The sequence below is a fragment of the Desarmillaria tabescens genome (assembly GCF_030435595.1).
Source record: "Desarmillaria tabescens strain CCBAS 213 chromosome Unknown EV420scaffold_32, whole genome shotgun sequence".
Taxonomy (NCBI): domain Eukaryota; kingdom Fungi; phylum Basidiomycota; class Agaricomycetes; order Agaricales; family Physalacriaceae; genus Desarmillaria; species Desarmillaria tabescens.
The window spans coordinates 158,381-184,312 of NW_026848331.1; the positions used below are offsets into that span (position 1 = coordinate 158,381).

At 47.9% G+C, this 25,932-nt stretch overlaps 10 protein-coding genes across 10 annotated transcripts; 2 read left to right on the forward strand and 8 right to left on the reverse strand.

Moving 5' to 3' along the window:
• Positions 1-3,442: 3,442 nt before the first annotated feature.
• On the forward strand, positions 3,443-4,256 carry EV420DRAFT_1559484 (uncharacterized protein; the record flags this gene model as incomplete). Its single annotated transcript, XM_060473784.1, has 1 exon — positions 3,443-4,256. A coding segment is annotated over exon 1 (385 nt), but the record flags the coding sequence as incomplete, so codon positions are not given.
• A 463-nt stretch (positions 4,257-4,719) lies between these two features.
• Positions 4,720-7,888, reverse strand: EV420DRAFT_1702077 (uncharacterized protein; the record flags this gene model as incomplete). Its single annotated transcript, XM_060479505.1, has 10 exons — positions 4,720-5,642; positions 5,692-5,835; positions 5,892-5,965; positions 6,016-6,156; positions 6,210-6,325; positions 6,381-7,326; positions 7,375-7,502; positions 7,548-7,614; positions 7,669-7,746; positions 7,787-7,888. Coding segments are annotated over 10 exons (2,376 nt in total), but the record flags the coding sequence as incomplete, so codon positions are not given.
• Positions 7,889-8,040: 152 nt separating this feature from the next.
• EV420DRAFT_1559488 (guanine nucleotide exchange factor) lies at positions 8,041-10,280 on the reverse strand. The gene is made up of 5 exons (XM_060473785.1): positions 10,108-10,280; positions 9,928-10,041; positions 9,635-9,879; positions 9,342-9,587; positions 8,041-9,290 (listed from the first exon to the last, which is right to left on the reverse strand). Exons 1-5 carry the CDS (start codon positions 10,190-10,192, stop codon positions 8,196-8,198), a joined length of 1,785 nt encoding a protein of 594 aa, XP_060327805.1. The 5' UTR covers positions 10,193-10,280; the 3' UTR covers positions 8,041-8,195.
• On the reverse strand, positions 10,265-11,658 carry EV420DRAFT_1559490 (uncharacterized protein; the record flags this gene model as incomplete). Its single annotated transcript, XM_060473786.1, has 1 exon — positions 10,265-11,658. A coding segment is annotated over exon 1 (967 nt), but the record flags the coding sequence as incomplete, so codon positions are not given.
• Positions 11,659-13,423, reverse strand: EV420DRAFT_1559491 (AP-1 complex subunit mu). The gene is made up of 7 exons (XM_060473787.1): positions 13,181-13,423; positions 12,932-13,130; positions 12,713-12,857; positions 12,537-12,666; positions 12,180-12,484; positions 12,006-12,129; positions 11,659-11,954 (listed from the first exon to the last, which is right to left on the reverse strand). The coding sequence occupies exons 1-7, from the start codon at positions 13,377-13,379 to the stop codon at positions 11,758-11,760; spliced, it is 1,299 nt and encodes a 432-aa protein (XP_060327807.1). The 5' UTR covers positions 13,380-13,423; the 3' UTR covers positions 11,659-11,757.
• On the reverse strand, positions 13,424-15,567 carry EV420DRAFT_1559499 (uncharacterized protein). Its single transcript, XM_060473788.1, has 10 exons — positions 15,510-15,567; positions 15,077-15,453; positions 14,828-15,022; positions 14,695-14,774; positions 14,573-14,637; positions 14,391-14,521; positions 14,248-14,336; positions 14,076-14,188; positions 13,564-14,022; positions 13,424-13,511 (listed from the first exon to the last, which is right to left on the reverse strand). Exons 2-9 carry the CDS (start codon positions 15,191-15,193, stop codon positions 13,778-13,780), a joined length of 1,035 nt encoding a protein of 344 aa, XP_060327808.1. The 5' UTR covers positions 15,194-15,453; positions 15,510-15,567; the 3' UTR covers positions 13,424-13,511; positions 13,564-13,777.
• A 55-nt stretch (positions 15,568-15,622) lies between these two features.
• EV420DRAFT_1559501 (uncharacterized protein) lies at positions 15,623-17,500 on the reverse strand. Its single transcript, XM_060473789.1, has 8 exons — positions 17,055-17,500; positions 16,810-17,004; positions 16,668-16,753; positions 16,556-16,620; positions 16,371-16,507; positions 16,222-16,310; positions 16,049-16,161; positions 15,623-15,982 (listed from the first exon to the last, which is right to left on the reverse strand). Exons 1-8 carry the CDS (start codon positions 17,181-17,183, stop codon positions 15,777-15,779), a joined length of 1,020 nt encoding a protein of 339 aa, XP_060327809.1. The 5' UTR covers positions 17,184-17,500; the 3' UTR covers positions 15,623-15,776.
• A 1,872-nt stretch (positions 17,501-19,372) lies between these two features.
• Positions 19,373-19,924, reverse strand: EV420DRAFT_1273995 (uncharacterized protein; the record flags this gene model as incomplete). The annotated part of the gene is made up of 2 exons (XM_060467801.1): positions 19,373-19,806; positions 19,843-19,924. Coding segments are annotated over 2 exons (516 nt in total), but the record flags the coding sequence as incomplete, so codon positions are not given.
• Positions 19,925-20,148: 224 nt separating this feature from the next.
• On the reverse strand, positions 20,149-21,888 carry EV420DRAFT_700791 (glycosyltransferase family 4 protein). The gene is made up of 5 exons (XM_060483136.1): positions 21,810-21,888; positions 21,644-21,760; positions 21,261-21,596; positions 21,049-21,214; positions 20,149-21,001 (listed from the first exon to the last, which is right to left on the reverse strand). Exons 1-5 carry the CDS (start codon positions 21,844-21,846, stop codon positions 20,248-20,250), a joined length of 1,410 nt encoding a protein of 469 aa, XP_060327811.1. The 5' UTR covers positions 21,847-21,888; the 3' UTR covers positions 20,149-20,247.
• A 45-nt stretch (positions 21,889-21,933) lies between these two features.
• On the forward strand, positions 21,934-25,897 carry EV420DRAFT_1559523 (replication factor RFC1 C terminal domain-containing protein). The gene is made up of 20 exons (XM_060473790.1): positions 21,934-22,105; positions 22,156-22,210; positions 22,263-22,403; positions 22,455-22,830; positions 22,879-23,046; positions 23,092-23,373; positions 23,425-23,544; positions 23,593-23,779; positions 23,833-23,886; positions 23,942-24,067; positions 24,123-24,208; positions 24,261-24,308; positions 24,359-24,496; positions 24,545-24,701; positions 24,754-24,890; positions 24,943-25,062; positions 25,116-25,278; positions 25,326-25,477; positions 25,529-25,637; positions 25,694-25,897. Exons 1-20 carry the CDS (start codon positions 21,992-21,994, stop codon positions 25,808-25,810), a joined length of 2,850 nt encoding a protein of 949 aa, XP_060327812.1. The 5' UTR covers positions 21,934-21,991; the 3' UTR covers positions 25,811-25,897.
• The last annotated feature ends 35 nt before the right edge of the window (positions 25,898-25,932 follow it).

Sequence of the window (25,932 nt, forward strand, 5' to 3'; positions counted from 1 at the left end):
GCTCCCGCGAGCATGCTTGTAAGTTAGAGCCTAAGGCATTGGGTATAGGGTTTGGCCTTCTCATCACGCATGCCCATCAGGTACAGTGCTGTGACTAAGTCCTGTTTAGAATCCCATTGCTTCTTATACCATAAGTTATATTCCATATCATTGCACCACATAGCATTAGTGTCGACATGTAGTTTTAGTCCGCTCGCTCACTATATCTCAGTATGCGTGTAAAACACTTTAGATTGCAAAATTACATGTGTAAATAGGCTGCAGTCGCAACACCAGGCAGGGAGGAAAGGGTTAATGACCCCTTCGAAGGTGGTTCTTCGTCCCTCTGTTTCATGAACGGTGTTTCCATCACACTCCTCCAGAGTTTGTATACTGATGAGTCAGTTGTACTCATCGGTGTAGAACTGTTGGTCATTGGAGGTGACAGAGGTATTGGGATCATCCCAGGATCCCTTGATATCCTTCCAGTATCCAACTGCGAATTGTGGATCTCTGGGGTGTTGGGTCTAGAGGTTGTCTCTGGTGTTGGGGCAAATGGGAGTTGATCCATCTTGTGGTCGTGGATAGGATCGAGTACTGCAATACAAGGGGTGCCTTACTAAGGATGTAAGGGTTTCCAGGATGTGAGTGATGGTAGAGCTTATTGGTTTCATACAGTCACCATCGTTGAACAATGAGGAGAGTATGAAATATTTCTGTAGGGGTGAGCAACCCCGAGGACTCGTCGTATAATGACAAGGGTTCCTTTATTGTAGTGCTCCGGATGCTGCGGTTGTGCTGTTAATGAAAACGACAAAGGCAGCAGAGGTAGAGCCCGTTACTCACCCGCTTCATGGGGGTCGGTGCTCTTAGGAGGTATGGGTCTATACAGTCACCGTCGTATAACAACGGGTATGTATGATAACAGTGTAACCGTTGTTAGGCAGCAAGGGTATAGCAAAGTCAAGCTTTGGCTAATTGTAACGCACTAACTTGGATTGAACAATGTTTGCCTCTAAACTGTCACTCACATTCGGTGATTCAGTTGTGAAGAGGGCGTTGTAATCGCTTGGTCAGAAACAATAGTCCTTAGTCTTGGAAGCAGGGAGTTTCTGCATGAAAAGTTAGGAGTGTATAACTTTAGCTGAAGCTGGGGTGTAAGACCACAGCAAGGCTTGACTAAATACATGGCGGTATTTACTAGTATGTACTGTCCTAATGCATTGCTGTCTTCTGTATCATATGACACTGGTATGGTAGAAGTCCTCCTGTGAATGTCAAGGCTTCAGTCTATGCAGCGCTTAGTATAGGAGAAGCGCTCATGTGAGTAAGAAGACTAGCATCTGTATGGTGCTTGATATGGTAGAAGCACGTTAGTGCATCAGAAGACTAGCACTCATGTGGTGCTATCTTCTGAGGAGTGTACATGGCGTCCTATCCATCCTGGGGTGTGATGGGCCTAAAGTATGACCTGAGCTCGGAGATGGTTGGAGTTCAGTTCCGGACGTGGTAGCACCAGGTTTCTCCCCTTGAGTTGAGCCTTGGAGGGGACCAGTCGTTATGGGGCCCTGGGAGCTCATTGCTGGAATTGTCCTTCTCTGAAGTTCCGTCCTCCTCATCTGAACTGCTTCCAGCTCCATCTTCAGTCATTCCTCTTTCTCCCAAATGGTATCTAAGCCCTCTTTGATAGAGGTGCTCCCCATTGGAATCATATCCAGGGTTGGCGGTGGAGTTCTCGGTCGAGGTAGGGGAGGGGCTACTTCTTTGCCCTTGCCCTTCCTCTTCTTTGGGAATGGTAGAGAGAACATGCTCACCCATGTACCCTTCATGCTCATTGTGTCCTGGCTCTTCTTCAACCGCAGTGACTGAGCTTTCTGGTGTGGCCCATCCTCCCATGTCGGACTCAGAGCCACTGTCTGAGAGGATGATGAAACGGATGGGGAAATCCTTGCTGGATCCGCTGTAGGAAGGGAGTGGTGTGTCTTTGTGTCTATCCTCCGGGATGGAGGTTTCAATGGTGACAGTTTGGGAGACTGGCTCCCAGTTTCTTCGGTATTCGTAGCCATATAGGAATGTGAGATAAGCCAAGGTGATAAAGCTCTGGAGTCCAATAAAATCAGTGATGGTTTGTTCAATAGGATTCATTCGTTTGTCTTCATCAATGTCAACATTGGTGAAGAGTTAGGAAAGTCTCGAACTAATTGTTAGCAACTGATTACACAAACAAGATCAAACAACTAAGCATGACTCGCACTTCGGTCAGGTGCTTATTAGTTGTTCGCAGGTTTATGTGCAGGGAGCTTTCAACTAGTTAATCGAGAGTGAGTTCAGACTAGATTATCGGGTGAATAAACTTTAGTTCAAGACTGAGGTTTAAGACCTGCAGTCGAGATACTTATATACAAGTTTGGGTATTCTAAATATAGTACAAGAGTCTGTAGCAGGTGTGTTGAACACACGGTACCAGCATGGTTCTATGCGATCAGAGTCGGAGTATTAGCATATGAGGATTACAATGAGGTCGATAAGATAAGATAAGATGTGGAATTGTAATACTTACCTATATCTTTAAGGAATTTCTCTAAATATGCATGTTTCTACATCTGGAAGAGCTTCCAATCCCTTATCTTTTTCCTCTTGGTTTAGACAATCAAGCTTCTATCAAGGTCACTGGATCTCACTGTATGATGGTCTCAATAATTGAGTCTGGAAGATTGAATTTGAAAGATATTTATATTAATGATATTTAAGTCTAAAATACAGTAAGAAAACTTTGAATATAGTTTCTATATTTAGGAAAATTGCCTTAAAACTCAAAGAAATCATGAATATTGAAAACATATTTTGACTATTTCTTAGATATTTTAGGTTCTGATGTTGCTAAAAATAAATATCTTTTGATTTCAATATTTTAGCATTAAATATTGAAGCTACCATGCAGTGTCTTATCCATCAACTTCTCAGATGAAGCACATCAACATTCGATATCATTTCATTTGAGAACACCTACACACAGAAAAATTCAGTATACACTGGATTCTGATGCTCAACATGACTGCAGATGTTCTCACCAAGCCTCTTGCTCCCCTTTACACAACAAGCATTGCCTCTATCTGGATCTGATCAAGAGATAAAGACCATTATATGAATGGGGGTGTGTTGGAAGATATGGAGTCTTATTCATATGATTTACTTTCTTTTCTTTCTTGCATATACTACACATGATCACATAGATAGCTTATATACTTCACTTCCTTTTCTTTCTCTCCTCAGTTACTTATCCATTCTAAGCTCTGAGGAGGTTAGTATTTTACTTGTTCTTGCTATTGCACATTTCTCACTATACCTTATAGATTCTTATGTTCATGTCTTTGGTACAAGTATCCTTTCTCTCCTTAACCTGGAATTCCCATATGCATTTGTGTCACTGTAATGAACAAGAAATCTGCTTGAGATTGATAGTGGCTGGAATTGCTGATGAATATAATTCACCCATAGGTATTTGATGAGTCAATGTTTCACATCCAATTCATGTATGATTGTCATTTTTTTGCTCAGCAAAGTTGTAGTATAGTATTGTCATGAAAATTTTACTTGTTGAATAACATAGTCCATCCAACTTAGCTGAAGTGGGCTGCTGCAAGCATGGCAGGTGCATCACAGGGAGCTCATAAGGAGAAATGGCAGCCACTATCAGTTTTCCTGATATGGAAAACAGACATGGGGGTTCAATAGTGATCATATGATCAATGGAGAGCACAGAATATGGTGAGGGTGGGGATAGGATCGTTATTGTTATCACTGGTGATGATAACATTGGGGAGGATAACAGGCCTAATAGCCATAATCCCTCATGTTGAAAATGGGGGATGCATAGAGATGAGGAGTATTTCAGACCTGGGGCAGGTAGTAGGGAGCAATGTTGGTATTGGGCAGGGGTGGCAGCAGCATGGCAATTGGTGTCTCACATTGCTGTTGCATTGTGTGTTGTCTATCACATACCTGAGAAGCAGCATTGACCTAGCCCAGATGGATGTTGCCATCACTGCCTTTGTTGGATGTCAGGGGCCTAATCTTGCTCCTGCCCTTCTCCTCACCAGTTGTGAGGAGTCACTGTTTGGGTATCAGTCATGGTGCTGCCTTCATGTGAGGGCTATGCATGAGATAGTGGTGAAATGGTTGCCATCCATGGCTCTTGAAACCACAGGATGCATCAAAAGTAGGGTTCCCACAGGTAACCCACGAGATGCTGTGAAGCTGACCCATACCCATACCTGCGGACCATACCTGGGATCCCATGTCGGGTTTCGGCACAGGTTCAGAGGTCATGGTGCAGTCACACATTTTTTGATGGCATCCGAAATTGTTTATTTCGATCTAATCAATCATTTACAGGTGATCTATGATGAAAATACCCCTGAAAAAGCCCATGGATCACAGCACAGGTACAGCCACCCACCAGCAAAGGCAACCCGTACCCATACCCACTGGGTAAGGGTCCGGTACCCAGCAAAACCTGCCATACCCTTGGTTTTCTCTAATCAAAAGTAGCTAAAATAGACTAATAAGTACCAGTAACCATGAACTATATCTCTAATACCAATACCAAACTGATTGGTGATGCTGGTGTGGTAGGAGGTATGATAAATCAGATTGAGAGTGCAAAGTCCATACCTGTGAGCATATTTGGCTTTATTATTTGTGAAAGACAACTATTGCTATAAAAGGAGCATTGTTTGTCACTATTGAATTCCAAGGTAAAACTTAAAATGCAGGGTCCTCGATTGAAATGCAGTGCAAAAGAACGAATCCTTGTAAACTCAGACTCATAACGAGCTCAGACTCATACCTGCCATGCTTACAGTGGCCCACTTTGGCTAAGTTTTTTTGCTGTGATGCATGACATTTGAATTTAACAAAATGATACAGTATGTTCATGATGTTCTTGATATATTCACTAGTGTGCCTGTTTACATACCTCCTTCCACTTTGTGGGAGCACTGTACAGATGATCCACCCTATCAACATTTCTCCATGCACTCTAAATAACATTGTAGATAAAGTTACTAGTGATATGCAGCATTCATCCTTGCGCGACGATTACTCCAGGAAACATCTGAGCCTGAGCCTGTGCTTGCGCCTGCGCAGCTTCCAGCAACTTCTTCTTGCGCCCATTGCCCGTACCCACACCTGTAGCTCCCTTCTTCTTCTTCGGCGCAGTAACCTCTCCTCCAGGTGTAGTACTCCCGGTCGCTCCTGCTGTCGTTGTTGCTGTAGCTGTATTTCCTGACGGAGCCGCAGAGCCCGCAGGCTTTGCCTTCTTCTTCGCAGCTGTACCTCCTGTCTTGATGATCTGTCCCAGAGGCCCCATCTTCATCTGGCCCGCTGCTGGTGCTTCGTCCGGTATAACAGTATCTGGAGGTGGTGAACTGGGAGGGGGTGGTGGCGGCGCGGGTATCGGTATCGGAGCGCCTGACGAGTCCGTAAGAAGAGGGTACGAGTTGAGAGTTGGGGGTGGTAGGGGTGGTGGGGCCGACATTGCTGCGATGCGGGTCTGGTAGAAGGGCTTGAGCAATCCGATCTGGTCGTTGACTTTGGCAACGGTGAGAGGAACGAAAGGAGGCGGCGGAGGATAGGGCGGTGGCGGTTCTGAGGGTTTGACACTAAAGGACCGCATCAGTAAATAGAACGTTGAGGCAATAGACAACGTACGCAGCAGACAAAGGTCCTTTTGACCGCTTCTTGCCTTTGAGGAGCCGCTTCGGAATGGTCAGACTTGACATGCCCAACTCTTCCGCAATACCGAGTTCGCGTAGTCCCAGATAATCCATTCCCAAAGATTCTGCAAAGTCGCCTCTAAGAATATAGTCTTGTCAGAGAAGAACAAACGGTAAAATGATAAGATAACACACAAAGCCAGGACACCAGCCTCGTCTTCGTCTTCTTCCTCGAACAGGCCCTCGTCTTCCACAGCTTCGACAGCAGTCTAAAAAATAGTTAGTAAAGAACAAAGCTGCAAAGAAACCGCATACTAACTGCTTCTCGATACGCCCCAACAAGCTTCTTCTCTAGATCATTCAGTCGCGATCCATAACGCTCCACATCGTCAGAAATGTATCGTTCGAGGTCTTGGACTCGCGTCACGCCACTCTCAAACAGGGTATGCAGTATGATTTCCTTAGGATCCGTTCAACAAAATGTATACGCTTCAGCACAGTATATGCGCTCACCTCTGCAGTCATCGTATTTGAATACTTGTCTGACAAAAATCTGATAGTGCGCCCAACATTCAACAGATAATCCGAGGTGACCCCAGCAAGGACGTCCAAAGCCGACTGTGATGTTCCTAGAGTTGATATCACTTGAGCTGCATATCAAAACTAATCGAGACACGAGCGTACCTTGAAACCCAGAATGCTCCAAAACCTTCTTGCTCATCCACTGTAAACAATCCGTGCTGTTCTTCTCACCAATATCCTCTATTCTCACCCTTGTCTTCCCCAGACTCCACGGCCGTCCATCAACATCCACTACTGCTGCTTCTTCATCAGGTATCACCACGCCTCCAGGCGGCTCTCCCAACGATGAATCGCTATCCTCGGTGCCTGTTCCTCCCAGCGCTGAAAACTTGGCATGGGTATGCCTCACTCTTCTCATCGTCCGTATGTTGTTGTTCATGAGCGTCAATAACGACTTGGGATTCGGCCTCAGAGGCTCTGGCTGTTTCCGTCGTTTCTTGCGTTTCGGAAGTGGAGATTTGGGTGGTCGGGGCTGTGGAACGCCAGGCAGACCATTCGGAAGTAGTAGATCGGATTGTGCTGCCGTCCACCACATCTGTGTAATGTCGTCGCTTTCGGAGGGAAGGGGGATCGGATATTGAGGTGCCACTCGTGCCCGTTTGCGTGGGCGAGTAATCTGCCCATTCAGCTTACGCTTCTCGCCTGTTCCAGCCTCTGTCTTCACTTCAACAGAATCCTCCTCGTCGCTCTGATAGTCTGGTGCAAACACGCGAAGCTCGTCGCGTGGGGGAGAGTCATGGTTTAATTTTGCGAACAGCGACATACCGTGCTGTGTCCGGATCAGCGCAGGAGAGTCAGCAAAAGGGAGATCTCGTCGCTGTAGAGGCATAGCTGTAGGCTTGACAATGGCCTTGGCGAGAGGGCCTGAGCTCGACGACCGGTGATGCACCATGCCTGGTCTTGAGTATCCGTTGACCCCGTTCAGTTTAGGTCCCTGTAGTGCAGCAGGAATGACAGGATCGGCACGTTCCTTGCGATCCGTGATATTTCGCAGCAACTTCTCTGCTTTGCCTTTAAGCCGATTGACGCAATGCCGTAGTGGATGATTCTAACGCGCTGTCAGAGCGAAACAACAAGGAAATTGTAGGATACGCACGTCTCCATTATAAGTATAGCAATTTGTCCATATCAAGTCCAAATCGTCCTGGAATTCGCGTTTCGACTTGTAACTCTTCGCCTTGACTTTCCTAGCCATTGTCTGGAAGTCCATGGGATTTTGAATTACTGTGGAAAGTCAGCAAACAACAAACGGAACGCATCGACACGTACTGGTATGATAATCCGGAGCTTCCGTCTTGGAAACTGGTTTGAGGAAAGCCTCCGCATCGTGATTATCCTGTTGAACCGGCGGCTAAAGCGGAGCGCGTTACATCATTGAAACGTGACATACTATAGTGACTGTCCGCAAGTCGGCAAGTAAACCATCGAGGGAATCGTAGAATGGATCTGATAATTTGTCTCCGGAGTGCTGAAAGACGATTACTGGACTGGGATTGAAGCAAGATAACGCGACGTACCCTGCCTTCCTTGACCGTCGTCAACAGCAATTTAAGGTCGGTATTAGGGAACGCCTCTTTGACATGACTCTCCGTAAGTGTCCTCAGGAGATTCTACGCATACAGCGGTAAGAAACGCGATAAAAATACAGAGTAACATAGACGCACATTCATGATGGTGGTCGGAAGACAAGCCGAGTCGATCAGGTCGGAGTTTGAAATTGGACTATAAGAACCCGACCTGTTTTTGTTTGACCAAAAATGCCCCCAGATGTAACAAAGAAATTATATTACGGTAATTATTTAGGTATCCCGCCGACATACCAGCGGCGTCTGTACAAGTACAAGATGTGCTGTAACTGGTTGTAACATATAGTATCGATATGCATTCATTCGCTCGTTCATTCATTCATTCGTCATTTCATTGACTCGCCGCCTTCTCCATCGCTTTCCGAATAGGATTCTGGCTCTTTGGCAACGCACCGCTCTTCTCCAGTCTGTCGAACAGCACGAACAGCTTCTCCATCTCCTGTTCCTTTTCTTCTTCAGTCATATCAGGCAGGTCCGGCTTCTCCATCGTGTTGCCCGTAATCGGGTTGATGACCTTGCCATCAGGCGCGACAGGTTCAGTAGATGAAGAGGGATCCTCACCACCAGGCGGTGGAGGAGCAGACATGATACCCTTGTTAAACAAGAAGCCAGCAACGTTGCCATATCCGACAAGGCTTGACAATATCCGCGCGTCCGAGTCGGACATTGCAAACAGCATCTCTCCCACAGAGTCCTTCAGCCGCGGGTGATATACGCTGCCCATGAGTCGTAAACAGCGACCAAGCATATCTGACCGTCCCTCCAACGGCGCCGACCTATCCAAATCTGGTGGTACAATCCATTCGCGAAGCCGTCCTCGCGAAGTCGCATCTGCGAGGCATAGACGTGTAATAAGCACAATTAGTGGTGAAATAATGTCATCAAGGGACCCGTCCAGCTGCTCCTTCTTCGGGCGCTCGCGTACAGAGGAGTCATCAGGGTCGATGGACCCGGGAAAATAGTGTGAAAAAGAGACTTCGAGGAGGTCGTGGGCACGTAGGAGAATGTCTTGTGGAGTAGCTGTATTTGGTGATGGGCTCCGTGATAAAGATCTACGCCCCGCAACAGACAGCACCGATAGAGCCCGGTCCAATGTACTCGACTTAGGAGGAGTCTGAGAGAGCACTGGTGAATCGCCGCCACTACTGGTAGACATTTTGGGGCTACTACTATTCGACGAACTGCGGCGCTCTGGGGTCGAGGGACCAAGCCATATGAGCTTGAGAGAGGACGAGATGGGTATCGTGATAAGGGCATGGATAACGTGGGTTAATGGCGAAACCAAAGGGCTGGGGAACGTCGGTGGCAACGAGTAGAATGTTCGTAGTAGAGATGGTAGCAACCCGTCAAGATTGGGACTCCAAAAATCGCCCATGGCTTTCTGACCATCGCCTGCTTGGGGAGTCTGCGGCTCAGCATCGACCATCTGCCAACCATCAGCCTCTCCGCAGTCACGACAAGAAATCTCGCAGCGCACCTTTGGGTAATGCAGCAACAGATTGAACGTGAACTTGAGCAGATCCGCCATGGCCTCACGTCCAAGCTTGGTGCCAGCCTGTATAGCGACAAGCATGGCATCAAGCTTGCTGGCAATGATATCGACGATGCCTCTCCGTTTATGGTTGTGGTCTTCGACGAGCGAAACGATCCAAGACGGACCCGGCACTGTCGCCAAGAAGAGTATCCGCGACAGAATGAAGACTTGGTCCGGCGTCGTCGATTTCTACGCAAACTGAGCGGGAGCGAAGAAGAAAGCGAGGAAGGACTCACATCAAGCATGCCGACACAAGTCTCGCCACCCCCAACGTCTTTACCAATAAAAGTACCCCTGGCATGCTCAAACAAAAGCATAGTATTCGCTATGCACCTTAACGCCTCACTGGAAGCTTCTGGATCGTCCTTGAGTGAAATTGATAGGCCCAGGAGCGCGCTCAGCGTTGATGCAGTGGCGAGTGTCTCGGATCCTGATGGGTTCTTGCCAAGGGTCTTCACAGCAAGTAAGGCTTGAGCAGCGTCTTACGAGAGATAAGCTAGGAAGAATGAACAGAGAACGGACGCCGCACCTTTGGACGATAATCTCCCATTGCTGGTGCCATGTTTGGAAGTGGTTTTGAGGTCGCGTAGAATGGTATCGATAAGAGTTTTACGGGTATCATTGTTAAACGTGAAAGGCGGCGCTGGAAGCAGAAGAAGAGAACCGTAAGATTTGTGAATCTCGGATAGAACGACCGACCGGAGTATACCGTTAATTATGCTCTGTAGCACAACAGTTCGCGACGACAAGGAAGAGAGCGCGGTATACGACTCGAGCAAGTCGACGCCCGACATCCACCGCAAAAAGTTAATAGCAAGCGAGCAGGACGCAGGCGACGGCGACAAAGGTAAGCAAGCAAGGTGAAAGGAAAAGGAAGGGTTCTGCTGTATCCGTTGCCGTTGCCATGCCTGTCAACCCGTTTTTCACTCCGCTCAGGAAATTTCAATTTCAGTGCCTGACTCGGTGCATTGACCGTTCGCGGCTGACGTTGCTCGATTATCACGACAATACTACCTGGATGGCAGCGGGGACAACGACAATGGTGACGACGACCGCGAACGACGACGACCGCAGCGATAACAGTGATTGCAGCGGCGACATTCACGCACACATTTACTATCACAGTCATCTCATTTTACACTCGGCCTCCGACAGCTCCTGGCGCTCAACGTTTCAGCAGACAGCCGGCATGAAGTTTTCCAACATGTCTAGTAGTGGTATTGGCATTGCCTGGACCTCAAGCTCAAGGCTCCTGTGGGGCGCTATCCTACAACATTCTCCCACTCACTAATCGCCAAGTCAATCGCCACCATCAGCTCAGTGACAATCGGATGGTGTTTCGGGACCGCCTTTACAACCTGAAACGAATCCTGCGAGTACTCGGACGGCATAGAAAAGAACGAGGCGGCGAGCGAATTGGACTTGTACGTCTTTGGTTCATCGTCGACGAGCGTGGTGCCCTCCAGAGCAGAGAGACTGTCGGCCGAAATGGATGTCGACGGCGATACTTCTTCAATTGTAGCGGCAAGCTTAGGAATAAAGAGTGTCTGGGTGTAGATGGCACGTCGTTTCAGGCTGTAGGGTATCTGGCTTCGGCGCTGAATGTCCTCAGACCTCCCGACAGAGTGTCGACTCGGCGAGCTGGTGGGATGCAAGCTGGATAGGCTGGCTGATTTCGTGTGCAAGGCGGTAGGCTGGGGGTATGCAGGTTTGATACTATTTTTACTAGGAAGACGAGCTTGGCGATTTGCTGGCGGCGGCGGTTTCGAGTTTTCGTTGTAAAAACGACCACGATTGGGCTGCATCTGCCTGCCTCCTCTCCCAGCTCTCATGTTCCTCGCTGTCGCCTCAGCATTGGCAGATCTCAACTTTACTCGCGCATTGGCCAAAGGTGTGATCTCTTTGAACATTGGAGACGGCGCTCTCCTGTGCACATCGCGCAACGGAACGACCTCGAAGCGATGCGGAGTCTTATCTCGAACGGCGATTCGCGTCTTCATCGTCAATCTACGAGCGTCCGGTGACGGTACCACTAATTGAGGCCTCTTTGGCGGTGGCAGCTCGACAATGGACGGAATACGCGCAGATGGTCGCTCGCGCATCGCATGGAGCAGAGCGTCGCCGAATTCAGGAGAGACGGTCCATTTACCATTGGCGTTTGTTGTTCGTATAGGGAGAACTGAGCGTGTTGAGCGAGGGAATACAAAATTGGCGTCGAGCGAGGGCGTAGGCATGGTTGAAGACAGAAACAGAGAAACGATCACGATCTCATTAGAAAATAACTACGATTTCTATCCTACAATAGGCGGTCTTATTGGAGCACTGCCCTTTTCTAACGCCGTCCGTAAACTGGAAAAATTCAGCAATAACATCGAGCCGAATAACGTTCTACGCACCTGTAATCATCTCCGTTCTGTGTTATATACCTCACCCAAGGCAACGCCTGGTACCCGCTCTTCTCAACAATCTTCAGATACCGCACTTGAATACCGCTAACTGTAAAGTAGGGTATTTCGAACTTGACCGTGATAGGCGCGCGTTTCTCCGGCTCTTGCTCTATAAGACTCTTAGCTGCCGGAGATACAATCCAAGCAAACTGTAGCTCACCGCTCTTTACACTAGGCAAACCGAAATGAGCCCTCATCAAGAATTCCCTTCCTCCTCCAAGCTGTTTTATTTTCCAGACAAAGGCACTCTTGTCAGGAGCATACTGCACCGAACCCGTCGACGCCTATCCAAAACATCAGCAGTACGCCCAGCGAAAAGATTCGACAAACGCACTCTAAACTTGGGGCTGTCTGCATCATCCGGTACCGGCACATAAATCTCAACATTGCTCGCCGTGCTCCGTCTCTTGAACTGTGCAAGCACCTTGACCACATACTCCACCCGGCTACCCTTGTGACTCTCCACCGCCGCTTCGACCCAAACGAGGGGCTTAACCGGCGTACTCAATCGGTAACTCATCAGCTCAAACTCTCCATCTGGCGGGATAAACGAAATCGTCCGATCATTCTCGAACCGCGATAGCCGTACACACTGGTGGAACTTAACGTCTTCCATCTCAATGGCCTTTCCGCGGGCAGCTACGAACCGCAGTCAAGGAAGAGCCGGAAGAATACACAGTCGTAGACTCACTCCTCCCTGTACTTTCGAACATAACCTTGTCGTTCAGCCCCAGCCGCAGTTCAGGCATTCCACTGAGGTAGCATTTCATCTTGACTGCACCCAGAATCTCTGACCTTACGACATTTCCATTGGCGTTGACCTGCCAGACGTGAGATAGGCATAGAAGAGTTGCAATAGACACGTACCAGCAGATTGACGCTCTCGATAACATCCAAAAACACCTCATTCTTCCTGTACCTAATTCCCTCTGTACGCCATGACACCGCGTTCGTCACCGCTATCGGTGGCCTTACTTGAACTTCGAGTTTATGCGATTCCTGTGTGATGTATCTAAAACATAACGTGTCAGTAAGCACCAAGATAGACCAAGCCAACACAATGAACCGGCCAAACTGAAGACTCACTCCTGCAGAATTTTGCTTTCTGTCGTCTGCGGATACCCAAAATCCATCATCTCGTCCATCAACTCATATATAATCACGAAATTATCTCTAATACTCTCCTCCTCGAGCTCCTTGAAGTACTCGACGAGGACCTGCGTCAGCCGGTGGAGGAAGATGACCGTCTCTGCCGCGTTGATATTCCGTTTCGATAGGGCCAACACTAGCAAGCAACATCAGCTAACATCAACAACAACCCACTCCAGCACTCACAGTATAGATTGCTGAACCGGACATGCACGTAATTGACGCCCTCCTTTGAGAAACACGGTGTCACTTGCTGACCCTCCTCCTCAATCTCCAGGATGTACGGAAGAAATTTCTCCACGTATGACGCCGGCACATCGTCCCTGTATGACCGCTGGATGAGCGGCTTGCCCTTGAGGTCGAGTATCGCAATGAGGGATGTCATCGCGAACTGCCGCGACGTTGGTGGTGGATGGAGAGAGAAATGGTTATGTTGCCAAAAGTGGAAATCACCGCCTTCATGAACACGTCGAACGCTTTTTGAACCAGAAAAGCAGGGAAATAGATGGGGCCAACGGTACAAGACTTCCTCTTTTTGCAATCTTGGATAAATTCTCACATCACTCTAGCTTGACTCTATCCTGGCACCTACTTAATGCGCGACACGTCGTGTCACCCGTTTTCGCTGACGACATGCCACTGACTCAAGATGTTGCTCCTAAGCCTACATGATTTTATCATTCCAGATCATACGCTTATTCTTTTTGTAAATAGAGATTCCAAGACGAAAATCAATGAACAGCGAATCTCGAGCGAAAAAAGAAAAGCAGAAATTCTTGTCTGTTAAGTATCATATTGCTCAAACGCTATCCCTAGGGAAAAATCAGTAAGCCAGGTATTGGCATACTTTCCCGTTTGGCAGTCGAAAGGGCCGAACTGATTCCTTTCGCCATCCAGCGTCCATGACTCATATACTACGGAACGACCCTCACAATCACCGAAATCATACATCGCTGCGTCGTTTTTCTTGTTCTTCACTTGAAGCACATTCATGAACTCCACCATCACCGGCTCCATATTGCGCCAAGCTGACCAGACGGTTTAATACTTACGTGACCTATAACCACTCGGAAAAACATACCTCGCTCAGTCAATGGCCTGGACTGCGCCACAAGCTTATGTGCTGCGATTTTCCTCCAGGGTACCCTATAGATTAGGTCTTCCCACCCAAGCGCCTTGAGCCTCTCAATAACACTGACACAGAAGGAATGATCATTAGTTTCAACAGAAATGGAACTTCAACTCAGACTTACTCCTGTAGTCGATCTCGACGAATTTTCCTAAGCTCGCGTTTGCGTTCATTCAGTCTCTGTGCCAGCCAAGTGTCACACGCTTCTCCATGCTGTAGCTCGACAATCAAAAAGGGATGCACTCTACAGCACTGGGCCATGCGCACCGTACGAATAGCACCAAAGGAAGAGTTTTTCTTGTGACACCAGTCATGGAAGTTGGTCTCGTCGTTAAGCACATCTTTGACTTCTTCATTGAGTAACACCACGGAGGGAACGTAGTAGTAAGTCGTGTCGTCTGAAAAACTATTAGTTGAAACGAGCAACCGCTGCATACTGTCGGACGCGCCACATCGAACAAATGGGATGATCCACGACATCCTCATGGATTGTCGGTCCAGTGTAGGGCTGAAACTTAATAATACCACACCATAAACATCCAATTCAAAAGCGAAACGAAGAAAAACATACATCTCTGTGTTTTGTACACAATCCTTGCAGCAACGCGTGCGTAAGACCCATTGAACAAGACTCGTCGTACGTAGACAGAACTAAAATATTAAAATGAAGGCCACATTTGCTGAGCATAAGCATACCGACGAACCTGACAGTACTTATCGAAAAGTAAACTGGCATAACGAGGTTCCGACAAGTCAACAGGGAGATCAGGAAGGTCCTCCAAGCTCTGGCGAGCACGCCTCCAGACGTCAAGCGAGTTGCGATCCAGAAGAACAGAACGGAGAAATTTGTTTGTGCGACACAGATGGAGGAGATCTCGCGGTTCTAGACGACTGAAAATCTATTGGCGGTCGATATCAACAGCCAACCGAACTTGCAGCAATGTAGTACTCACCTCTAGAAGAACGTCCAACGGGGTCTCTGACACGCGTTCTAGTAGCCCTTTGATTCGACGTCGTTTCTTGGCCTTGAGTACGACACCAGAGGTGCTCGGTGGTCGTTTTGGAGGCATGTTCGAGCGCAATACCACTATTGAAGGAGTGCGAGTTAAAGAGAATGTGAATGTCGAGAGAAGACAGGTCGCGGCGGTTTATGTAGGATTCTGGACACGAACGGGGCCGTTGATCGGCAGCCGACGATCGGTATACAAATTTAAGTAGAATCCGATACGTAGACTACAGGGGGACTTGTTATATGCAGTGCAGGAAACTTAGTAGCCGGTGGTGTGTACAATGCAGATGGCCGATAGTCCGTATACTTTCAATCACCTACCTGTGTGCCATTATAGCTCACTTCTGTTTATGCACTTACGGTCGACAAATGCTTACCGGTGATTGTCGTTCGCAGTTTGTAAATTACAGCGTGCTGAAAGATCAGAAAGGACCGTGGGAACTTGAAGCGGTCTGTTGTCCTTCTCGGTCATGGGCAACAAGTTGCCATTGGCAGTAAACCAGAATGTGTATATTCATTCGATCTGAGCATGGATTATACATATAGAGTTGACAACTTGGAACACGTCGAAAAAATAGTGACAGCAAGTCCGAACTAGAACGGATGCTGAGATCAAGGACCGCAATTCCCCTTTATAATACAAACTACCACAAAGGCTCTTCGTCAGAGAGCTTCCCTGTGTCCGGGTCAAAAGGCCCGAACATGTTCTTTTCGCCATCCAGCGTCCACGATTCATAACCCAGATACTTCCCAGCAGTATCGGTGGATTTCATTATCATGACACCTTTTTTGTTCCTCTGCTGAAGCTCCTCCATGAAATCTACCATCGCCGGTTCCATACTGCACCAACCTGTGAACAACAAACGATTCAGACATACATCGCATCGGATAACAGACTCAATGGCAGTATGCATACTTCGATCAGTCAACGGCCTGGAATACGCCACGAGTTTGTGGGATGCGATCTTCTTGCGGGATATCCTGTTAATTAGGTATTCCCACCCGAGATCCTTGAGCTTTGCAATCACACTGGTACCAAAGAAACATGTTTTGAGGAATGAAATCATTGGGCATGCTATCCGGACGTACTCGTCTACTCTCTTTTGACGAATCCTGCCAAGTTCGACTTTATGTGCCCAGGATCTCACAGCTAGCCACGTTTCGCACTGTTCGCCAAGCTGTGATAATTCAATCAGTCAAGCGTTCTCAAGTTCAAGCTGAAACGAGGCCGTCCGCACCTGCTCAATCGCGTTCAAGGAAGCCCTTTTATCTTCATACCAGTCTTCAAAGTTATTCCCTTCGTCTGACAGGGTTTTGACTTCCTGCATCAAAGTAATCATAGAGGGAACATGATAGTGATCCCTAGAGTCAGCACCTAACCAAATTAACGTCGTAGCCAAAAAGGAAAGTAGCGAGAAGTAACCAGAGAAGTATGATGGAATTATGTTTTTCACTTTGATCAATTCCTGAGGTATCGTTGGAGTAAAGCTAGATGTATTGGTTAGTTCATGCAGAAACGGACTGCGAAGACCTACATGTCAATATTTTTGAGGCAATCGTCGCAGCATCGAATTCGGGCCGACCATTGAACGTAATTTGTCTTAGCAGGTGCTAAACAAAGCTAGTACGGGTATACCAATGAGCGTGAAATTAACTAAAGAGTGCCCATTGATGTACCTGGCAGTGTTTGTCGAACAGTAAACTTGCATAACGAGGTTCCGATAAATCATCTAGAATAGCAGGGAGATTCTCCAAGTTTCGACGAGCACTTTTCCAGACAAAAAGCGCAGAACGGTCAAGAAGAACAGCGCGAAGAGACTTGCTTGTGCGACACAGGTGAAGGAGATCACGGGGGTCCAAATGGCTGAAAATCTATTCTCCTTTATAGAAAATACACCCGAAATGTATGGCATCCGACTCACCTCAAGGAGAATATCCAAAGGTATATCAGACATTCGTTGGAGCCTCCCTTTCAATTGGAGACGCCTGGTAGCACTGGGTTTCATAGCAGTGTTACAGGCATTGGGCTGTCCTTGGTTTGGCATGTTCATAGTTACGCGAAGAGGTGGAGATAGGGCCGACCATTGGCTACGTGTTTAAGTGCCGGTGCTTTAACTTACGTGATTACTCTCGTTGACCGTGGATCTCATTTAGAAGCGGAAGCCTAGGCAGGAGTGGACCCCCAATTCCAGTGTCCAGTCCAACTCCATTTCCTAGCAGGCCGATTTCTTCGCCTTGGTTTGATTCATTTTCCAGTCAGACAAGTTGTGCGCCAGCTAAAGGGATTTATGTAACGAAGAGTCAGCACAAGATGAAATGTCAGTGAAAGGCCGGGCGAAACATACCATGACGTCGGCAATATATAAGGCCGTACGACCAGCCAAGAGCCTTTCACCGCGCTGACAAAAGTAGGTAGGAAAGTGATTTGCTGGATGCTCGCTGGCGATGTTCTGTGGTCTCGAAGAGGTCCGTGTTCTTCATCTCGGTGCTGTCCCGCTCGACTTCATGAATACCAGATTTCCTGGTCCCTGTCGCCAGAATGCCAGAGACTCGGAGACTCGGAATCGCGCGGTGGCGTGGTAATGGCCCCAGGTGAAAGTCCGAAAACGGGGATCACCGCCTCGCTCGGATCATAGTTGAGAAGCCGGTTCAAAGCACAAAAGGATTTGACAACGATATCGGTTTTCAGACTGTTCAGTTGACCAGAGAATGCCTTAAGGAAGATGGAGACATTAAAGTGTGTAAACACATTTGTCACATTGCCGTTGACCGTAAGCCTATGTAGAGGAGGAGTACTGTGCAATGTTAATAACTGTTATTACTAATTATTGTTAAACTTATTACCTACGACGATCCCTCTTAATGTTCAAAATCAGAAATGTCGATGAATACCTAAACTTATTCGGGACCTTCCGTAGCGCCCCTTAGCGAAGCGGTACCGTGCCCGCAATGTCGGATACTCCGCTGGTGGAACTGAACGGCACATATAACTTCGTAAGGGCGGTGGTTTGGGTTAGACCACAATGAGATGCTTTGTCTAGATTCTGTAGGATTCTGTCTATCAGATCTTAGATTTCCCGAAGCTCCAGTTTGATGACTTCACTGATAAACAAATAAGATTATAGAGGAACGGAAGTGTATCCACAACCCACTGATCAATCTCTCTGACGGGTGTTCAGGATCTCTGCTCAAGCTATATTTTGCATTCAGTCGGGTACTATGATATCAAAACGTCAAACATCGGGTCCAATAGCTGATTTTGAATGGCGCACCTTTTACGTAGAGAACAAGAATATTTCTCCCTGTCATACCAATTCTGTTCTCGTCGGGAAAATGTCCGACTTGACGTTCTGAAGACCTGTTGTATTGGGTGCGAGCAGCTAATCGAACGAGGTGTGGGGGGTCTAGATAGTGCTTGGAGATGTAACTAAATAGCTGGAGTATATATGACAACTTGGCAGCGTTTGTCAGGCAAAAACTCCGGGTTCCGGCGGGTGGGTCAAGATATTTGGGGGACCCGTTATCAGCGAACTATTGTCCAAGCGGAGCGAGGAATCGTCAAGATGGATAGCATGGCACCAAGAGTGCAGCACAAATGGATAGGTCGAGGTGGTTGAAGACCTAGGCCGTCATTAGAAAAATATCCCGAGGCGGCATGGTAGCACTCACCTCAATATCCCCAATGAGAAGCATCTCAGACACCCGTTCTAACAGCCCTTTCGACGGTCGTCTGCTGTTCTTGAGCTTCGACTTTCCGAGCTTCCAGGAGCGTTCTGCGGTCGCCGCTGGGGCAGTACGCGAAACACAAGTCCTTGCGCAACTTTACCAGTAGCTACGGCGAGAGGGAGGACTGAGGGGGGGGATGTTGTTGGCCGTCAGATGGACCATCCTGCTTTATATTTTTTCACGAGGCCAGTGGGTTAGCAGGTCGCAGGGGTTGGTCCTCAAATACGCAATGAAATTTTAATGAGAGGCGAAGTCAAGGAATGACAGACATACCGGCATCCCAACACGCTCCAACGACGGCGCCCGCCCTTGGTACCTAATCTTTATCTGCTAGACATTGAGGAGGCGGGTGCCATTCTGTCATCCGTGATGTTCTCCACGCTGATTTTTACTGGACTTCTGGGGGGTAGCTTTGCTGTCGCGATACTTAGCAGAGTCCAAGAATGGGAATCGCCGCCGTACGCTCGGACCACTATTTATTCAAAATACACCTAACAAGCAGCCGTAAACAGTATCAGAGCCACCCCTCAACATCCACCGCATTTGTAGTCAGAAAACGAGGAAGGGGAATTGAGCGACGCATGTACTCAGCAGCCGTCGCCTTGATCACAAGGTCTCTCTCGAGCGCATCAACGTCGGCGCACTTTACGAACATCTCTGCAGCGTGCAACGTGCGAACGGCTTCTCTGAACCAGACTCGGCAAGTAAATCTGGGTTCCCTGGCACGGTCAGTATCCGGGGTGCTCATGGGTATGCTGCTCAAGAAATAATCGAGGTATGAGTAGTCCCAATCGTCTGGGATCCGCCCGATCTTGGTAAAAGTGACTGGCATGCTGTCCTCGGACTGGGGATTCACCCAAAGTACGCATTCATACTGCCATGGCGCGGTGCCGATCTTGTTGGTGGCGTGGAATTTGTAGCCCGTTGAAGAGTCCTGGAGATTATTGGCTCGTTAGCTAACGTATACAAACTGGTTACGGATACTTGCCACCACAAGATATAGGCTCCAATGAAATGCACCGACCATATTGGTTGAAGTCAGTACGGCATATATATCGTTTTTCCGCCTGTGTTAAAGCACATTCAGCGGGATTTGTACAGGAGACGAACGACATTTACATAGAGGTTGTCATGCTTGAGCTAATGGAGAAAGAGGTGATAAGAGGTGTGTGCCTTCAACACAACGAATATAACGCACAGGGCTCGTGACTATAAAACTTATTGATACACGAGGAGTTTCTCAGTCCGCGGTTATACCTCGAAGGGAGACTAAGAAGTAGGGTAGGATATTCTGGGGTTGATTCGGGAGAAACGTTGCATAAACAAATATCCGCAAGAATGTCCAAGTACGAGTAATGATAATATATCTTGATAAAATCGCAGAGCTTGTCAGATTAACCATGGGCCAAGGAGGTAAGCAAACAGAAAACCTATCAACATCACCCCGAAGAGTTCCCATCCTCGACTAATCCCTGGCTCTCCCATCGCAATTGCTTCCTTCAGCGCTTCTTCTATCGACAGAGCCATCGCGTCCATGCTAAAAACATGCCTCGCTCGGTCCTTCGCTCTCTCCGAAATAGCGTTCCTATCTGCCTCACCCATGCTGTTGATCTCCTTTAGGACTTCGGCCCACAAATCAGCTTGAGGGGCCCGTAGCCAACCTGTACGCTGATCTGTCGGTCCATCCACAACACTTTCGACGGGCCCTCCACTATCACACGCTAATACTGGCAAACCGCAAATCATGGCTTCGACAGGAACGATGCCAAAGTGCTCATTTGTCGGTGTATAGAGCAGAGCTTTGGTCGACGAACTCTTCAGCAGCCAGGAACGTTGGGCGGTAGTGAAGTTGAGCAGGAACAGAACGTCAGGGCTATCGCGAGTAGTATTGAGAGGGGGGATTTTGACAGCATTGGGGGTAGAGGGGGTGATCACATCATATTTCAAGTCGTGTTTCTTCGCCAGGTCGATCAACGAATACAGGGTGAGCATGTTGTCTTCAAGCCGGGGATCATATCCTCCGGCAATAATAAGACGCGTCCTGCGCGCAAGGTTGGGTAGGGCCTGAGCAAAAGATTCAATGGCTAACGCTGCATTTTTCTTCTTCTCAAATCGATTTAAAGAGATAAAGGAAGAACAGTCGCTGAATGATAGTCAGAACAAGTCAGGCAGCAGAAGATAGTGCCTCACGAAGCTATAGAAATAACATCAGGATCCGAGGTATCAACCGCAGCCTCATACGCAGCAATGTTGATACCTGGATACACTATCCTTGGGGTCTCGGATATAGAGGGAAAATACGACTTGAATACGCGCGCAGTAAATCGAGAGTTGGCCAATATTATGTCTGCTTGACCTATAGGAAACGTAAGCAAAGGTATCAAAGGTAGGCATGAACGCACGAGTTGATATTTCCTCCCACCAATCCATGGGAAAACGGTAAATCCTCTTCAACAGACTTCCCTGTTTCCGCATCGCTGATCCTTCGATGAACGCGCCATTCGCGAGCAGCTTATCCGGAAAATGACAGTAGAATACGACTCTAGTTTTGCCCAGCATGCGAAGGAAGGGTATACACGTTGATAGTTGGTCGACAAAGAATACGTCATACTTTTTGGATGAGAATAAGAGAATATGTGCCGTAAGGTGCAGTTGCCTAGCATGTGCGAAGAGGATATGGAACTTTCCCTTGAAGGCACGGGGAACCGGAGGTTTAACGTTGAACACGGAGAGGCTTCCTGATGAATTGAGAGAAGAATCACGAGGAAAGTCCAAGGTTGCTCACCATCTTTGGTTTCCTCAAAGCAGTGACTGGGGTCGTGGTGAGACGTGTAAATGTCGACGGAATGGCCCAGCTCCTGCAATCCAAGCGCAGCATCTACGACGAGACGTTCTGCACCGCCTACAAAGAAGTGAGTTGGAAATAAAGATCAATAGATGCCAGGGCATACCGATTCCGAGATCTGGATGGAGGAAAGCTATTCTCATGGTCGTGGAAGGAGAGGTAGAAATGGAGAAATTTGAAATTGAATGGACACGACTGAGCGTGACTGTGACCTCACGCGCCAAACGTGACATCCAACGCGTCCGTGCCGCTGTCTGACTAACATCGTCTTCGTACCTACTACTAGCAATGAGCTCGACAAAGACGTCCAAGACGTCCAAGACGCAAAAGCCAGCTGGGGTAGATATTAGGGCCTTCATGACTGGTTCGTCCAACAGCCAAGGCAAAGTTCCTGGTTCATCTGTAAGTGGCAGTCGTTTTATCCCAAGCCTGTAGATCGAAAATACGCGCAGCAACCGGCAGCCTCAGGCTCGTCGCAGGCAAAGAAGAGCTCAAGTCAAACGGCGGGTATGAAATCTTGCCTGAAGGCAGTTATCTGCAGCTTATCAGGTCAGCATAGGTTCGCCGAGCCTGAAGCGCAAGACAGCGGTGCTTTCCAGCGACGACGACGAGGATCCGAAAAAGTCTCCACCAAAGAAAAAGCCAGCAACAGCCTCGTCTAATAGCAAGTCTGTCAAGTCGTCGAAGGTCATTGAGATCAGTGCGTATCCCGGTTCTGTTCACTATCAACAGGCTGACTTCTTCGTATTAGGTGATGATGACTCTCCGTCCCCGCCTCGTAAGCCGACCGTCAAGCGCAAGAAGCCTGCTGCCCTTCTATCGAGCGATGAAGATGAAGAAGACTCACCTCCCAAGAAGAAACCTGCTTCGTCGACCTCCAAGCCCAAGACCGCCACAACAAAACCTCGACCTTCGACAAACTCTAAGTCCAAAACTAACGGGAAGAAAGCGGAAGGTTTCGTTTCCATCAAACACCACAATGACGACGATTACGCTTCAGCTTCCGACGAGGATGAGGGGTTGGTCCCGAAGAAGGCCAAACCGCCTGCCAGGAAGAAAGCCAGCACCTCGAAGGATACTGACGGGAAGGGCAAGGAGAAAGCCAAAGATGAACCTAAGAAGCCCAAGTACGTTCCTTCTCTTACCACATTTTACTGTGCTGACACGGCTCATAGCTGGGCCGCTGTGAAAGCCGCAAAGTTAGCCGCGCCTGTCGCCCACGGCTCCAAAGACGTCCCGGATGGCCAGCCCGACTGCCTCCTGGGCCTTTCATTCGTTTTTACCGGCGAACTAAGTAGTTTCTCTCGAGAAGAGGCGATTGATCTGGCGAAACGCTTTGGCGGGTACGTTTATGTTCCTCCTCCAATTCAATGTCTTATTTCTCTCAGACGAGTGGTGGGACAACCCTCATCACGCACCGATTTCGTCATCCTAGGCGACAATGCTGGGCCGTCCAAGTTGGCCGCTATAGCAAAGCACAAGATTAACACTTTGAACGAGGACGAGTTCTTGAATTTGATCGCTACCCGGAAGGGTCCTGGCAATGGCAAGGTGGATGAAAAGACTAGGAAGAAAATGGAAAAGGAGCAGGAAGCCATCAAGAGCGCCGCCAAAGAGATGGAAAAGCGAGAAAAGCAAGCAGCGAAGGAAAGCAGGGAAGCGGCTGGCAGGTAGAGTCTCTCTCGTCTGTCAGGGTGTAGCATGACTGAACGTCTTTGCAGTTCGAAGGTAATTGATCCTTCTTCTCAACTGTGGACGACGCGATACTCTCCTCAATCTCTCAAAGAGATTTGTGGAAACAAAAGCCAAGTAGATAAGTTACTTCAATGGCTTAATGATTGGTATGCCGACTCCTCTTCCTGAAATTTCATCATATCAATGTCGTCCAGGCCTCAGAGTCTCAAAAGCGGGTTCAAAAAACCAGGGAAGAACGGAATGAATATCTTTAGGGCTGTCCTCATCACGGGTTCCCCTGGTATCGGTAAAACGACCAGCGCGCATCTTTGCGCGAAACTAGCTGGATTAGCTCCTATCGAACTGAATGCGAGTGATGCGAGAAGCAAGAAGCTCGTTGAAGTACGTCACGCTTTCTCTTTTGTTGGCCATAACATACCAACTCTGCTGACTAGAACGGGATGAACATCAACAACACATCGTTAGATGGGTTTCTGAGTGGCACCCACGTTCGTGAATAGTTATGCTTATCATCTGTGGACTCAGGTGGCCATATTCTTCTAGAAAACAAACTCTGCGGGCGTCACCATTACTGATCGAAGTTGTCTTATTATGGACGAAGTCGACGGTATGTCCGCCGGCGACCGGGGTGGCGTCGGTGCGCTCAATGCGTTAATCAAGAAATCTAAGGTTGGTGAAAGCCTAGTCATCGTCTCCGCCAGCTGAGCTACATCTGAACTCTTAGATTCCCATTATTTGCATTGCCAACGACCGTAACGCCCAGAAGTTGAATCCATTAAAGGGCACAACATTCAATATGCACTTTTCGAAGTAAATGGTGCTAGCTAAAGAGATGTAAACTTACTCACGCTTCCTCTTCTAGACCTCCTACCGCTCAAGTCCGTTCCAGAATTTTGACAATTGCCTTCAAGTAATGTCCTTTCTTGATCTCTCTGTAACCCATATTCACAGTGTTTTTAGGGAGAAGATGAAGATTCCAGCGAATGTGATAGATCAACTCATTGCTGGATCACAATCAGATATCCGACAGGTTCTTAATATGCTATCAACATGGAAGTTGTCCAGTGATTCAATGTCTTTCGATGAGGGCAAAGCATTGTAAGTGCTGTAAACTTGCTAGTATCAGCGACTTATTGACGAACGAAGGACGAAAATGAACGAGAAATATTCGATAATGAGTCCATTTGACATCACGTCGAAGATGTTGGGGCCATATTTGTTCTCAGCAACAGCTCGGGAGACACTGGGTGACAAGATGGAGCTATACTTCCAGGATCACTCCTTTATTCCGTTATTCATTCAGGTGCGCTGCTCCTCGCCCGATCCTTATTTCTTGGGACTTAAACGCCGTTCAGGAGAATTATTTGAAAACGCAACCTGCAAAGCTTCGGAATCTCGATGGTCCGGATAAAGTCTTGAGAGAACTCCAGCTGATGGACAAAGCTGCTGCGTCAATATCCGATGGTGATTTAGTCGACGGTCTTATACACGGGTTGGTTACGTATTGCCATTCTGTGATTTCCTCTGACATATGGGCTCTACAGACCGGAACAACATTGGTCACTGATGCCGCTTCACGCTGTGTGCTCTGCTGTTCGACCAGCATCTTTTCTTTACGGTCAGGGCGCTCATTATGGTGGCCAGAATTCCATGTCTTTCCCGCAGTATGACTCCAATCTCCCTCTCGTTGGCTACGTATTGACTGGATGAAACCTAGATGGCTAGGGCAGAACTCAAAGCAGACCAAGCTCAATCGCCAGTTGGTTGATGTGCAGATCCGAATGCGGCTCAAGGTGTCCGGAGACAAATCAGAGATTCGACAATCATATATCCCTGCGCTGTTTCCTCACATTATTAGGCCTCTAGCAGATGAAGGATCGGTTCGTCGTACTCCATGATTGGCCGGGCATGTCTGACAACTGCACAGAGCGCTATTGATGATGTCATCGACCGGATGGATGAATACTACCTCTCAAAGGAAGACTGGGATACCATCGTCGAGCTCGGTGTCGACCAGAATAAGGATGACGTTGTTCTCAAGAAAATATCTCCTGCTGTCAAGTCCTCATTCACACGAAAGCATGCTTCTGCTGTAGTCATATATACCTGCGCTAATTGGGTTCTTTCTAGATACAATGGCCAAGAGCATCCCATACCCTTCCACAAAGGCCAAGATGTTGGTAAAGCGCCCAAGAAACTCGCTGCTGGTCCAGCTCCAGATTTGGAGGACGCTTTCGAGGTAATTATAGACTCCGGTCTTCTGACCCTACGTCTTTTACTTATTCCTACCATCAGTTGGATGATATTATCGATGATGTTTCTGATGACGAGAAGAAGCCAAAAAAGGACGATATCGATAACGACAAGCTCATCCATGTTGCCAAAGCGAAGAAGAGGACAAATAAATCGTAGTTTAGACGACCTAGTATCTCGTATCTCCCAATCTATCGCTTTGGTTTCTCACCTTTTCGAAATGCGTATTAATGCAGGGTCTGCCTCACCTAGACTTCGGACGAAGGGAAGGTTTCGGAGCT